Source organism: Pyrgilauda ruficollis, unplaced genomic scaffold (assembly GCF_017590135.1).
Source record: "Pyrgilauda ruficollis isolate IOZ18807 unplaced genomic scaffold, ASM1759013v1 scaffold149, whole genome shotgun sequence".
NCBI lineage: Eukaryota > Metazoa > Chordata > Aves > Passeriformes > Passeridae > Pyrgilauda > Pyrgilauda ruficollis.
Genome location: NW_024513543.1, coordinates 233,915 through 247,264, shown reverse-complemented (window position 1 = coordinate 247,264; position 13,350 = coordinate 233,915). Strand labels below are relative to the sequence as shown.

Here is a 13,350-nt window from a genome sequence, read left to right as displayed (position 1 = left end):
CGCCCACCGCCACCGAGACCCGCCCACCGGCACCGGGACCCGCCCCGGGGACACGCCCACCGGCAGCGGGACCCGCCCTGGGGACACGCCCACCGGCAGCGGGACCCGCCCTGGGGACACGCCCCTCGCCACCGGGACCAACTCGCTGGCACGGGACACGCCCCGGGACACTCCCATTGTCCCGGGACACGCCCACCGGGGGGACAAGCCGGGACACGCCCCGGGGACACGCCCACCGGCAGCGGGACCCGCCCTGGGGACACGCCCCTCGCCACCGGGACCAACTCGCTGGCACGGGACACGCCCCGGGACACTCCCATTGTCCCGGGACACGCCCACCGGGGGGACAAGCCCTTGGATCGTGCCCACCCACTGGACACGCCCCTAGACCCGCTCATGGCTCCCGGGACTCCCCCCAGCACCGGGCCGGTAACCGCCCGTGGGCGGGGACACTGCTATGGAGAGGGACACGCCCCTAGACACGCCCCTGAGTTCGAAATTATCGTGGCCACGCCCATCTGAATTGTTCCCGCCCACCTGGCCGTGTTTGCTCCGCCCCCGTTGAGGCCACACCTCTGAATAGGCCCCGCCCCCTGGAACCCGCCCCGGGCCCGCCGCGACCCCTGGCGGCCGCTCGGGGCAGCACCGGGCGGGGACAACGGGGGTGACACAGGGGTGACACCGGGGATTGTACTGGGGGTGACACAGGGGTGACACCGGGGATTGTACTGGGGGTGACACAGGGGTGACACCGGGGATTATACTGGGGGTGACACTGGGGTGACACCGGGGGCGACAATGGCCGTGATACCAAGAACGACACCAGGGGGTGACACTGTGTGTGACAGGGGGGGGTGACACTGGAGGTGATACCAAGAACGACACCAGGGTGTGACACTGGGAGTGACACTGGGGACAACACAGGAGGATGGCTGACACAGGCAGTGACACCAGAGGGTGACACAGAGGGGTGGCAGCGGGGCTGACACCAGGGGGGACACTCTGCACTGCCTGGAGGGGTCAGGGGGAGTGGGGACCCCTCAGCATCACCTGGCGAGGGATGGGCAGGAAAAAGGGGGCTCTGAGAATCAGCTGGGGGACTCTGGAGGGGATGGAAAGGCCCCACCCAGGGGAGCAGTGGGGCAGAGCCAAACCCCACCGGGTTTGGGAAATGGGGGCTCAGGGCCAACCCTGCCTGGCACTGCCAAACCCACAGAAACCCCGCTCAGCCCCCCCAGACCCCAGCCAGGCTGACAGAGCAAAACCTCCTGTGGAAACAGCTTACAGGGCACGAGGGTGGCTGTCCCCAGGCCAGGGGACACCGCAGTCCCCCCCGCTGGGCCCACAGGACACCCCCTCGCCGTGATCCCCCCAGACCCAGCCCCCCTGGCTGGGGCAAACCCCGGCCCTTTTTTGGCCATCTCAAGATGTTGCTTGTTCACCCCGATGCGCCGTTCCCATGGCAACTGGAGGGCCCGGCTGGGTAACCATGGCAACGAGAAAAGCCCCATCCCTCTCAGACAGATAGACAGACACGCTGTGTGTCCCCACCGTCACCCAGGGACCCCCGAGCCCCCTCAGCGTGGGGGGGCGGCCCCCCGCATCCCTCCAGGGAATGAAGAGGGACCAGGGGCAGCACCTCCATCTTCCTCCTCCTCCTCCTCCTCCTGCTCCTCCCGCAGCCCCCGGCCTGGGGTGGGGTTACCCAAATCACCCCCCTCATCCCGATTTTGGAGGCATCTCCCTTTCAGCTTGGCGCCTTAATTAGGAAAAGTAATTAACGCGGCACAGAGCGCGAGTGCCCGGCTGCATCCCCGGCAGAGCCTCCGTGGGGAGGAGGGTTTCGATCGCCGCGACCTCGAGGCAGGGCCTTTGTGCCCGGAGGTGCCAGGCACGCATCCTCAGCGGAGCATCCCCCTGGGAATGGCCGGAGAATCCCCCGGGAACGGCCCCAGGGGCGCAGCTCCCCCGGCTCTGCCCGCGGAGCCGCCCGGCACAGAGCCCTGCAGAGGTGCCTGCGCCCACCGCATCCCTCTGACCCAAAAACGCGTTCCCAGGGAAAGGGAAATCTGTGCCGGCCAGCTGGCACTCAGCGATTCCTCCTCGGAACCTGCCCCGAGCCGGTCCCTAGGCAGCGAGAACAAGGGGGTTTGTTCCCGTGTCCCCGGGGATGAAGAGCAGCTCCCTCCCTCAGCCAGCGCCGGCTCTGCCAGCGGCGCGGGTGACGCGCCCGGGTGACAAAGGACTCCCAGGAACCTTTTCAAAGAGCCCTTGGAAAGCCCCAGCGACGCCTCGTCCATCACCCCTGCCCGCTCACCCCTGGCATCCCGGAGTCCCCCGGCCCCTCCTGGCCCGGCAGCACCCTGGCACGGCCCTGGCAGCACCGATTTGGGATAAAAGAGCCCTTTTTTTCCCCAAAATCAGCCACCCCCGCCCGCCCTCACCCTCTGCCAAGCGCCTGGAGTGAGACAGAGCAAGGCAGGGCCAAGGGTCACACTCTGACCCTCCACGTCCTGCTCCCCCCTCCCCTCCCACCGCTGCCTTCCCAGGAGATGCCAGAAAAGCAGGGAACGGCTCCAGAGCTGCCTGGAGACCTGGGCCAGCGTGTCCCAGCCCCCCACAGGCCCTCCCTGGGCTGTGTCCTCCTTTCCTTGGCTCTGATGGCCAGAAGGGATGCAGAGACTGCTGGACCCCATGGATAGTGAGGAGGAAGAGCCCCCCAGATCTCTGTGTCCCCCTCAAAACCAAGATCCCTGTGTCCCCCAAACCCACAAAGGTGCCACTCCTTCTGTGTCATCTCCACAAGGTCCATGGTGGCACAAGGATGGGGTTCCCCAGCCCCAAATGATGCTCAGGCTCCATCCCCAGGCCCTGCTGCCCCTTCCTGGGGATCCCAAAAAGCCAAGCCCCCACTGCCCTCACCTCACTTCTTCCTTTCCTTGGCTCTGATGGCCAGAAGGGATACAGAGACTGCTGGATCCCATGGAGAGTGAGGAGGAAGAGCCCCTCAGATCTCTGTGTCCCCCTCAAAACCAATATCCCTGTGTCCCCCAAACCCACAAAGGTGCCACTCCTTCTGTGTCATCTCCACAAGGTCCATGGTGGCACAAGGATGGGGTTCCCCAGCCCCAAATGATGCTCAGGCTCCATCCCCAGGCCCTGCTGCCCCTTCCTGGGGATCCCAAAAAGCCAAGCCCCCACTGCCCTCACCTCACTGAGAGGTGCCAGGTCCCCCCAGGGCACATTCCTCAGGCCACCATGCCTGGTGCCAAGCCTGATCCCAGTGGGAAGAGGCACTGGGGCAGCCAGCGCCCCGCAGACATTCCCGCTGAATAATGCAAGGATCTGAATCAATATTTCAGCTCATTTTCAAACTTGGTGACACAAAACTGTCTCCGAACTCTTTTTTTTTCCTTTCTTTTTCCCAGCTCAGCACTGTCTCTCTGCACCTCCCGAGTTATTTTTAATGGGCAATCTGCATGAGACCGAATTCTGTGACATCCCCCTGCCTTTCATCACGGGCTGCATCCAGCTGGGTGACAACAAGCACTCGGCATCCCGGGCACAAATGGAGCTGGGGAATGGCTGGGCCTTGGCAGAATCCATCCCTGGGTGTGGGAGGATGGGGATTTTGGGGCAGAGCAGGTCCATGAGAAGCAGTGAACATGGCAGGATCCTGGTACCCCTCCATCTCCCAGCCCCAGGGATTTGGGATTTGGGATTTGGGGCAGGGCCAGCCGCACCCTTGCATATTTGCCTGTCCCAGCCCCAGACGGTGCATTCTCAAGAGCCATCATTTGAATCAACTGGTTCTTCCAGCCCCGAGATTCCCGGGCTGGCACAGTGGCACGGCCGGATCCCCACGCACCCCGTGCCATGGGGCAGGCAGGGAGGGAGGGAGCAGCACCCCCCGGCCACCCCTGCCCTGCTGGCACCTGCCCCTGTGCCAGGTGTGCCCCTGCTCCCCAGTGCTCCCAGTCTGTGTCCCCACAGGATGGGCAGCCCAGCACTGGGGCTGGTTTGGTCACCCACCGGGGGCTGGCTGGGCAGGGTGGGCACCTCAGGGGTTTGTCACCCTTGTGCCCACTCCCACCAGAGAGATTAAAACCCAGCCCTGGGTTTCTCTTGGAGCCACAGCCAGGAACAGCCTGGCCAGGGCTCAGCGGGGGTCCCTCAGCACGGCCATGATTCCCAAATCCCCGTTTGCTCCGGCAGGAGCAGATCAAAGGCGCCCGGGAGATGTGGACAGACCCCGGCAGACACAGATCAAAGCCCTTAATGGCCGTTTGGCCCCAGTGAAGAGTCAAATGCCAGCTCTGGTGCCTGGAGCCACCACCCTGAGCAGATTCCCCCATCCTCCCTCCCCAGCCATGCCGGAGTGGGGTCCCCACCGCCCCCAGAGCGGCGCTTGGACCGGGAGCCATCGGCCAAGGTGGGTCCAGCCCTGCCTTTGTTTCTGCCTCCCTGCTCCTTCTCCTGAGCTGTGACCGGGTCAGCAGCACAGCAGGCAAAGGGACACGCGGGGCACTGTCCCCTCCGCACGGGGACATCGCACGTCCCAGTGACCGCAGCGATGGAGCTGCTGATGGGCACCACAAAGGAGCAGCCCCAGCTCCATCAGCCGGGCGGGAATCCCAAACCTCCCCGGGCAAATTCCTCCCCGGAGTTCAGCCGAGGGCATTGTTCCACCAAAGGAGCCATTCAGTCCTTAATTAAGCATTTTAATGTCACCCAACCCGCAGTTGGAGGTGCCCAAACATCCCTTAACCCCAGTGCTGATGGGATGAACCGCCCCGGGCGAGCCTGGAGAGGACAAAGCCATGGCAGAGACAAACCACCACCCTGCTCCTCGGCCACCAGCGCCACATCCACCCCTCCCCTCCTCTCCCCATCCATCCCCAGGCTCTCTGAGGAGCAGCGGGGCGCAGAGGTGACCCCAAGAGCATCTCAGTCACCGCGGGGGAGCCCCGGGAACCCACGGGGGGAACCAACAAGGCGCTGCCTTACCTGCGACCCTGACGACAGCCCTCTCGGCCGGGTCCAGCACCGAATCCTGACTCTTCCTCTTCCTCTGCTCATGGAGGGGTAAATTCCAGGGCAAGGTGTCCCCGGGGGGGCAGGGGGAGAGGCTGCCCGAGCGTTCGCTGCGGTAGGAGCGCTCGCTCCGGCACGACCGCTCGCTCCGGCAGGAGCGCTCGCTGAGGGTCTCCTCGTCGGAGGACGACATGGCCCAGGGCACGGGCAGGAGGGCGGGCAGGACGTCCCCGCGGGCAGCAGCACCCTGGAGAAGGAGCAAACAGCGTTTGACACCGGGCCACCGGCAGCGGGGCCCTCCCCTCCACAGGTGCTGCGGGTGGTGGAGGAGGGATCGTCCACCATGGGTGTCTCAGCCCTCCTGGAGGTTCTGAATGCTGCCTCAGTTTCCCCCTTGCTGGGGTTCCCAGGGATGGGGATGCTGGCACGGCTGCCACTCTGTCAGCAAAGCTCACACTGGCATCCCTGAGCTCACTCCCACAAAGGCAAGTCCAACCTTTTGGGCACGATTTCTTTGTGCTCAGTGCAAGAAGGAGCATCAGCTCGGCTCTGCCCTTTGTACCTGCAGGTTTTTCCCCTTTGAGAACGGGAATGGATTTTAAAATCTTATTAATCATGGCAGAGGAAGATGGTAGGGCTTTCTGGAGCACGCCGGGAGTGAGCTGTGCCGCGTACACACGCTGGGCAAATAAGCACCTTGCATGAGACATATTTAAAATAAATCTCATTGTGTCCTCTAGCACGGCCAGGAAAAATGCCTGAGACTCCTACAACCGATGTGCCGCGGCGCAGGAGCCGCCTCCATCACGCCGAGCCTTTCCTTATTCCCATCATTTAATCAGCAAAACAGGAACAAAGAGACCCAAAAAAACATTGAAAGAAACGGAGAAAGGATTCCATGAGTCATTCACCCCCCATTGAAAAGCTGCGAAAAAATGAATCGCGGCCCAAAACCGCCGCTCCCCCGGTAGCCCCGAGGGGCTCAGCCCGCGCCCTGCTTTTGGGGGACCCGCGGCCGTGGGGCTGGGGGGGCTGCGGGGCCGGGCGGGGTTCGGTGCCCAGGGAGCGGCAGGGCCGGGGGCTGCGGGGGTTGGAGCCGGGTTTGCGGCACGGGCGGGGGGGCAGCAGGTGCAGGAGGCAGCGGGGAGCGGGCACGGCTCTGCGGGGGCACACGGGGCCGGTGTGGCCCCCCCGGGTCCTGCTCCCACNCCTGCCCCCCCCTGGTCCTCCCCCCCCCCCCCCTCCCGGCACCCTCCGGTGCCCGCAGCTCCAGCCCAGCCCCGGCGGCTGTTGCCCCCTTTTCCCGGTCCTTCCCCATCCCCACCCGCCGCCCTTCCGCGCTCCATCCCCGCTGCATTCCCGTGTCCTGCCCTTCCCGCTTCATCCCCCGCTCATCTCCCGCTCTGACCCTGCGCTTCCCCGCTCCATCCCCGCCGCTTCCCCGCTCCATCCCCGGCCCATCCCCGCTGCATCCGCCGCCCTTCCCCGCTCCCTCCCCGGTGCGCAGCCCCCTGCCCGCAGCCCCGGCCCCGCTCACCCCCCGCCGGCGCTCCGGTACCGACTCGGCGCGGGCAGGACGCGGCGCTCCGGTGCCGGCCCGGCCCCGCCGTGCGCTCCCGGTCCGGCCGCTCCCGGGCGGGGGGGTCCCGGCCGCCTCCCGCCCCGCGCAGCCCCGAGACCGGCCCCGCCGCCCGCCCCTGCGCCGGCACAACCGGCACCTCCACCCCGGGCACCCCCGGGCCGGCCCCGGGCAACCCCCTCGGGGCTCCCAGGCTGCGCCCTCCAACCTGCCCGGGCTCCTCAGGGCACCGCAACGCCTGCTGCCTGCCCACCCTGCACCCCCGTTGCACAGGGGGTCCCCCCAAACCACCCAGCAGCCCCCTGCACCCTACAGAGCCCCCCCGGCATCCTCCCAGCATCCCCGTTCCATCCTCATCCTCCGGATCCCCCCAGGCCCAGGGTAATTAGAGCACCCATCGATCGGGGATCGGGGCCAGCAGCCTCAGCGCATGGCGGGGGACACGAGCGGGGTGCGGGGACAGCCTGGGGAAGGTGCGGGGGCCGCGCTGGGAGAGCCGTGAGCTGCCCAGGGCCTCACCTGCGGGGCAGCCGCGCATCCCAGCCGCAGCCGAACGTGTCCCAGCGCCAGCCGCGGAGCGGGCAGGGACACCAGGAGCAGCCCGAAGGGGTGACGGAGCTGCAGGACAGCCCCAGCAGCCTGGCAGGAGTGAAGCAGGCTAAACCGCTCCGGCTGACGGCAGATCCAGCCGCTCCGCACCGACGGCGGCATCGAACGAGCAGCAGCAGCGGCAGCTCCGTGCCACGGCCCCGGGCCCCCGCGGCTGCTCCCGCGGCGCCGCAGGCGGCCCGGCCAAGCTCGGCGCCCCAGTCCCCCCGGGGTCTCGGCGCACCCCAGTGCCCCGTGGGCATCTCTCCCCCGCCGGTTTTCAGATCTCATCCCAACAGTTCTGCTTCCCCGGTGTGTGTTTTCCTGAGTGCTTCCAGCGCGATGGGGTGGGACGAGGTGCAGGACACACGGGGTGGGGTGTGGTGACAACTGCTCTTGGACGCAGCTTGGGACGTGGCTGGAGAGGAGCACGTGTTGCCCTGCGGCCCTGCTCGATCAGATGCAGGGATGGGAGGAAGCACTCGGCCAAAACCCGCCCAGGTGTGGACACCAGTGAGGTGACCCCACAGACGCAGGGGCAAGGCCTCGAAGACACGAGGTCCAGCTGGGAATGAGGATGTGAGTTCTGGGAGCTGGGAACCCTCTCGGGCTGCAGCCAGGCCGGACTGGTGCTGGGGAGCTCGGGGCAGAGTAAAGGGTGTACTGGAAAAGGGTGTGCTTGTGGGCTGGCACCAGTCCCACCACCCCAATGACGGCGACAGTGACAGGGCCACCACCCTGGTGCCACCCTGACACTGCTTTCTGCGCACACCCCTGCAGCAGGCAGTCAGCTCCGTACTGGACACCGCTGGATAAACACACTCAAGCGGGGGCTGTGGTTCCCATCATTATGGGGGACCCCAAAACCCGTGAGAGAGGAGCAGGGGAGGCTCATCCCGGCAGAGCCGGCGGCCCCAGAGGCGCTGGGAGGAGGGAAGTGCCTGGAGAGGCAGACGCTGCCGCAGCGCCGTTCCCAAAGCTCCCGGACGGGTTGGGCGGCTCGGCCGCGTGTCTGCAGCGCTGCCGGCCCCGAGAGCGCGGCCACGGCCGGGGGGATGCTGTGACACCCTCGGTCACCCCTGCTGCCCGCCCTGGTGACCGGGCACCCCTCGCCCTGGGGACAGCACGCAGGGTTCACAGCCCGGCCGGCTGCGGGAGGTCCGGTGCTGGCGTGCCTTTGTCACCCCGTGTGTCACCAGGTGTCTTTGTCACCCCGTGTGTCACCAGCCGGGCTCCAGCCTCCTCCCTCACGGCGCTCTGGGAACAAGCCCAGCCAATTCCAGGCGTGCTGAATCCCGGAGGAGCGCGGGTGGCTGGGAGACGGCGCCTGTTCCAGCCCGCGTGGATCTCACACCCGGAATGTGCTTCCCGAAATCCCTCGCAGCGCCGGGAGCTGCTGGATTATTTGTGCTGCGAATCTGGGTTAGGATCGTGCGTTGTTTTGCCGACGTGGAGACAGGGAATCGTTATTTTGGGCAGAAGGGGGAGGCAGGTCCTCCCTAAATCATTTCATTTCCCTGCTCCTGTGCTGCTCAGCAGGATGGAGGGGACCCCTGGGACCCCGAGTGCCGAGACCTTGGACACCCACAGGGAGGCAGGGAGATGTCTCCTGGTGCAAATCAGCCAGAACCCGGCTCTGCCCCAAGAATGGTCCCCTCTCTCTCATTAAAACCTTCTGCCCAAGCCCAGGGCTGAAATCTGCCTTTTCCCCTGACTTTTGATAAATTATTCATCTCCTGGGAGTTGTTTGTTCCCCCTCTCCGAGGCAGAGAGGAGCTGCAGATGATGCACAGCACATCCAGGGCTGCGGGAGCTGCAGGAGGTGGGGGCTCAGCCCCATCCCAGCCCCCAATTCCCAGTCCTGGGGGCTACGGGTTGTAGGAAAATGGGAATGAGGGGCTGGGGGGAGGGATGGTGCTCTGCCCTCACCAGCTCCTGCCCAGCCAAGGCCGTGTCTGTGGCAGAAGCAGCTCCCCACGGAGATCTCCCACCCCATCCCAGCCCCGGTGCCTCCCACCCAGCTGGGACGTGGCATCACCCCGTGCCAAAAAAGCGACAAAAAAGGCAAAGAGCAAAACATAAATTTGGAACCACTACAGGCTGGATATGGATCCTGTTCAGGCTTCGTGGTGAGCCACACTGTGGAGCTGAGGATGCTCCAAATCCCTTTGCCCAGGGGAACTCGGTCAGGAGCATCGGATCCATTTTCGATCCCTGCTGCTCAGCCAGAGCCTCGGCCTCTGTCTCCTCCCAGCAGAGCTGGGACGTGTTTTTATTTTAATCTCTCCATAAATTTGATTGTTTTCATCAGGTCTTTGATTATTCCCTTTATTGGTGAAATTCCTGACAGAGCTTTTAACTCCAGCAAATGGATCCTCCTGGCGTGGCTGCGCTCACGCCGATCGCCGGAGCAATTTGATTTTGAAGGGATCTAAAGAGCCCCTCGGGAGCCAGGAGAGTTCAGATGCATCCCAACATTTCCTCTGACATCTGCACTTCTCCATGGGATGAGTCACTCCACACCAGCGTGGAGCTGCCAGGCTTTTTGCTGAGCCTGTTTTTTTTTCCTTCCTCTCCCTGGAAAAGCAACACTTCTAATCAAAACAGGGTTTTTTTCCCCAAAACAGCGATTCCTGGAGCATTGGCCCATGCTGCTGTGTGGCTCTGGGTGTCACCAGCCCTCACATCCAGCTTGGGGGGAAGCTGTGATGCCACTGGCAAAGCCTCCACCAGAAAAAGTCATCCTCAAAGTCTTCTCTGCACTCCTCCACCAGTGCACATCTCTTCGGGAAAGATAATTGATGATAATTAATCATCATCCATAATGAGCGATTGCAAGTGTGGAGGCTCCTGGCTGGCTGCACTTCCCAAATTTCCATCCATGGGTGACACCCAGGGTCTGGCCCTGGGGAGCTGCAGTGATATTTGGTGAGGGATCAGCTCCTGGGATAGCTCAGAGCTTCTGGGTGCTCCATGTGGGTCCCCACGTGCCCCAGCCACAGTCCCATCCCTCCCCAAATCCTCCTGGGACAGTTCACTGAGGATAAATAACTCCAAAGGACAATTCACTGAGGATAAATAACTCCAGTGGACAATTCACTGAGGATAAATAACTCCAAAGGCTCCGTGGCACTGCTCAATTTCCATCCCCAGCCCCATTTTCCCTCTTTGCCCATCCTTTATTTGTTCTGGCAGCTCTGTAGCCTCCCCAGTCCCTTTCCACCTGAAGCCATTCCCTTTTCCATATTTCCACCTGAAGCCACTCCCTTTTCCATATTTCCACCTGAAGCCATTCCCTTTTCTGTATTTCCACCCTTTTCCATATTTTCCCAGTGTTTCCCTCCTCAGAGTTCCTCCTTGCCCACCTTCACAGCTGGAATGCTGAGATCCATGGATATCTCAAACTCATCACCACCAGAGTTTTCATATTTAAAGCAGCAACCAGAATCCCTGAGGATTATCAGTCTCCAACAGCTACTGCAAGGACAGGCAGGAATTAGTCAGGATCCAACCAGGATGGAGTCTCAGGTCATTTATTCATGCTTTGGGCAGGAGACAGGAGAAAAAATATCAAAATTGATGGAAAGAAAAATTTAAAAGGACATTATTTCCAGAGTTATGTAAATGAGAGGGAACACAGCAGTGCCAAAGAAAGGCAGACACAAGAAAGAGCCAGCCCTGGGACAGGGATGTGCCCCTGGCTCAGAGGATTTGAACCCAGAGTGGGAATTTGGAGCTCTCAGTGCCAGGGAGAATGGTGGCTGTGACTCAGCCAGAGCACAGGGAATCCATCTGGGCTGGAGCAGGGGATCCATCTGGGCCTGGGGGAAGGGACAAACCTCAGGCAGGGCTGGTTTGGAGGGAGCTGAGGGACAGAGCTCATGAGGAGCAGCAGAAATCCCAGGAAAAGCTCAAACCCTGCTGGGATGGCTCCTGAAATGCAGGGAAGGGTTTTTTGCAGTGCACTTTGTTCCAAAGGGAAATAACAGAGCTCTTCTGGCTCACATCCCTGGGGTGGCTCAGAGCCCCCCAAAAGCAGCAGCCAGCTGTGACCCCTCATATCCAAGGGCTCAGCAATCCCAGGGGCTGCCTGGAGTCAGGGATCTGAGAGACTCCTCTCTGCCCACCACTGATTCATGGCCCAGGAAGGAGGGCTCTGGAATGTCCCTCCTGGAATGTCCCTTGTGTCACACCCCTGCCACGCTGGGCTCAGCCTTTGCAGGGGGATTTGGGATCAGGAATGTCCCAGGGAAGATCCAGCATTAACTCCAGCAGCAGCAGTATTAAAAATGTGGATTAAAGCACAGAGCTGGCCACTCTCCACTTCCAGGGACTCTCTCCTGCTTCAGTGCTGCTCCAAAGCTGAGGGAATGGAAGGAAAAACTCTCCTTGGGAGGGACAAACCCCCTGGGCTGTGCCAGGGCCTGCATGGATCCTGCTGGCATTTGGGATTCCAAAGCCCTCAGGGAGGAAATCTGCCTCCCACACACTGAAAAGACAGGGGAGATCCTAAATCCATGCACTCCCACTGTGAATCCGCGTGGAAAAGAGGTGTTTTACCCCCAAAAAAAGACACAAGACAGAGGCAAGGAGACATTCCAAAGGGATGTTTACTGCCCCAGCAATGCCCAGCCTGAGGCTGCTCCCCTCCAGCCACAGCAGGGCCCCTGCCCCGAGCTCTGCGGGGTCTCTTCCAAGAGGAATTCCAGAGGGAATCACGGCCTGGGCTCCTCCTTGCCCATGTGGTGCTCGGGGGGTGTGTACTTCCCCTGCTTGATCATCTTGTCCCGCTGCTCCAAGATGATCCGGAGCCGTTGGGTCTGCCAGGGACACAGGGGGGTCTCAGGGGGGTCTCAGGGGGTCCCCAGGACAGGTGGAGCCCACACCAACCCCGCCCTGGGGCTCCTCACTCGAGCTTGAGGCTCTTCTCAAAGATTTTGGGGCTTTCAGGATGCTCTGTACTGATGAGGTTTGGGTTTCCAGCCCCGTTTCCTGAGCAGGATTTTATCCTGGATGTGGACGCTGCTGGGGGCAGGGACAAAGATCTGCTCCACGCTGCCCCAAAACACGGAACGGTTTGATTGGGAGGGAGCTAAAATCCCACCCAGTCCCACCCCCGTGGGCAGGACACCTCCCACTGAGCTCCAAGCCGGCCTGGAACTTTCCCAGGAGCGGGGCAGCCGCAGCGTCCCCGGGCTCCTGCAGCCCCCACAGCCCGGGGGAAGGGGCTGCTGCGGGGCCAGACCCCCCCTCAGGCTGGGAACGAGCAGGCAGCGCTCCCACCCTGAGCTGGAGCCCTCAAACCTCCCCCAGAGCACGGCCAGGCCCCTGCGCCCCCCTCCCCAGCCTGACCCAGCCCCTCGGGTCCCCCCAGCCCGCCGCTGGTGCCTCCCCTTGTCGGGACCCCCACGCCCCCCGTGTCCCCCCGTGTCCCCCCGCTCACCCACCAGCTTGGTGCGCTTCATGCACTCCATGAAATCCTCGTACTCGAGCTGACACTCGCGCCGGGCGCGGGTCTGGCCCAGCCCGTGCCCGCACTCCACCCACTCGCGCTCGAAGGCGTGACAGGCCGCGGCCTGGCCGTGCGGCTGCGGCATGCTCTGCCGCAGCAGAAAGCTGTCCACATCGATGCCCAGCTGCTTCTGCAGGCCCCAGAACGGCATGGCTGCGCTCCTGTCGCGACACGGCCGCTGTCGCGCCGCCGACACCGCCGCCCCCCCTCACGGGCCCGCCGCCGTCCTTCACGGGCCTTTCGCGACGCCGCCGCCGTCAAGCGCAACCGACGGCGCGGCACCGTGCCGCGCTCTACGGCTGGGCGGAGGCAGAGAGGAGAGCGGCACCAGCGCGCCCCCGCCCCTGTGTTGTAGCGCTCCTGGCGGATCGGAGGACTCGCTGCACGCCGCGCCCCAGCGCCCCCTGGCGGCCACGGCGCTCAAGGCTCTCCCGGTGCTCCCAGTGCTCCCAGTGACCTCCCAGTGCTCCCAGTGCTCCCAGTGCCCTCCCAGTGCTCCCAGTGCCCTTCCAGTGCTCCCAGTGCCCTCCCAGTGCCCTTCCAGTGCTCTCCTAGTGCTCCCAGTGCCATCCCAGTGCCCCCAGTGCCTCCAGCTCTCCCAGTGCCCCCCAGTTCTCCCAGTTCCTGGCACAGGGTG

General features: G+C 63.6%; 2 protein-coding genes across 2 annotated transcripts; both read right to left on the bottom strand.

Annotated features, from left to right (window-relative positions):
* Window positions 1-384: 384 nt before the first annotated feature.
* On the bottom strand, window positions 385-11,646 carry LOC121349945 (microtubule-actin cross-linking factor 1-like). Its single transcript, XM_041460815.1, has 3 exons — window positions 10,567-11,646; window positions 5,008-5,281; window positions 385-455 (listed from the first exon to the last, which is right to left on the bottom strand). Exons 1-3 carry the CDS (start codon window positions 10,591-10,593, stop codon window positions 385-387), a joined length of 372 nt encoding a protein of 123 aa, XP_041316749.1. The 5' UTR covers window positions 10,594-11,646.
* Window positions 11,647-11,793: 147 nt separating this feature from the next.
* On the bottom strand, window positions 11,794-12,987 carry NDUFS5 (NADH:ubiquinone oxidoreductase subunit S5). Its single transcript, XM_041460845.1, has 2 exons — window positions 12,649-12,987; window positions 11,794-12,021 (listed from the first exon to the last, which is right to left on the bottom strand). The coding sequence occupies exons 1-2, from the start codon at window positions 12,862-12,864 to the stop codon at window positions 11,917-11,919; spliced, it is 321 nt and encodes a 106-aa protein (XP_041316779.1). The 5' UTR covers window positions 12,865-12,987; the 3' UTR covers window positions 11,794-11,916.
* Window positions 12,988-13,350: the final 363 nt, after the last annotated feature.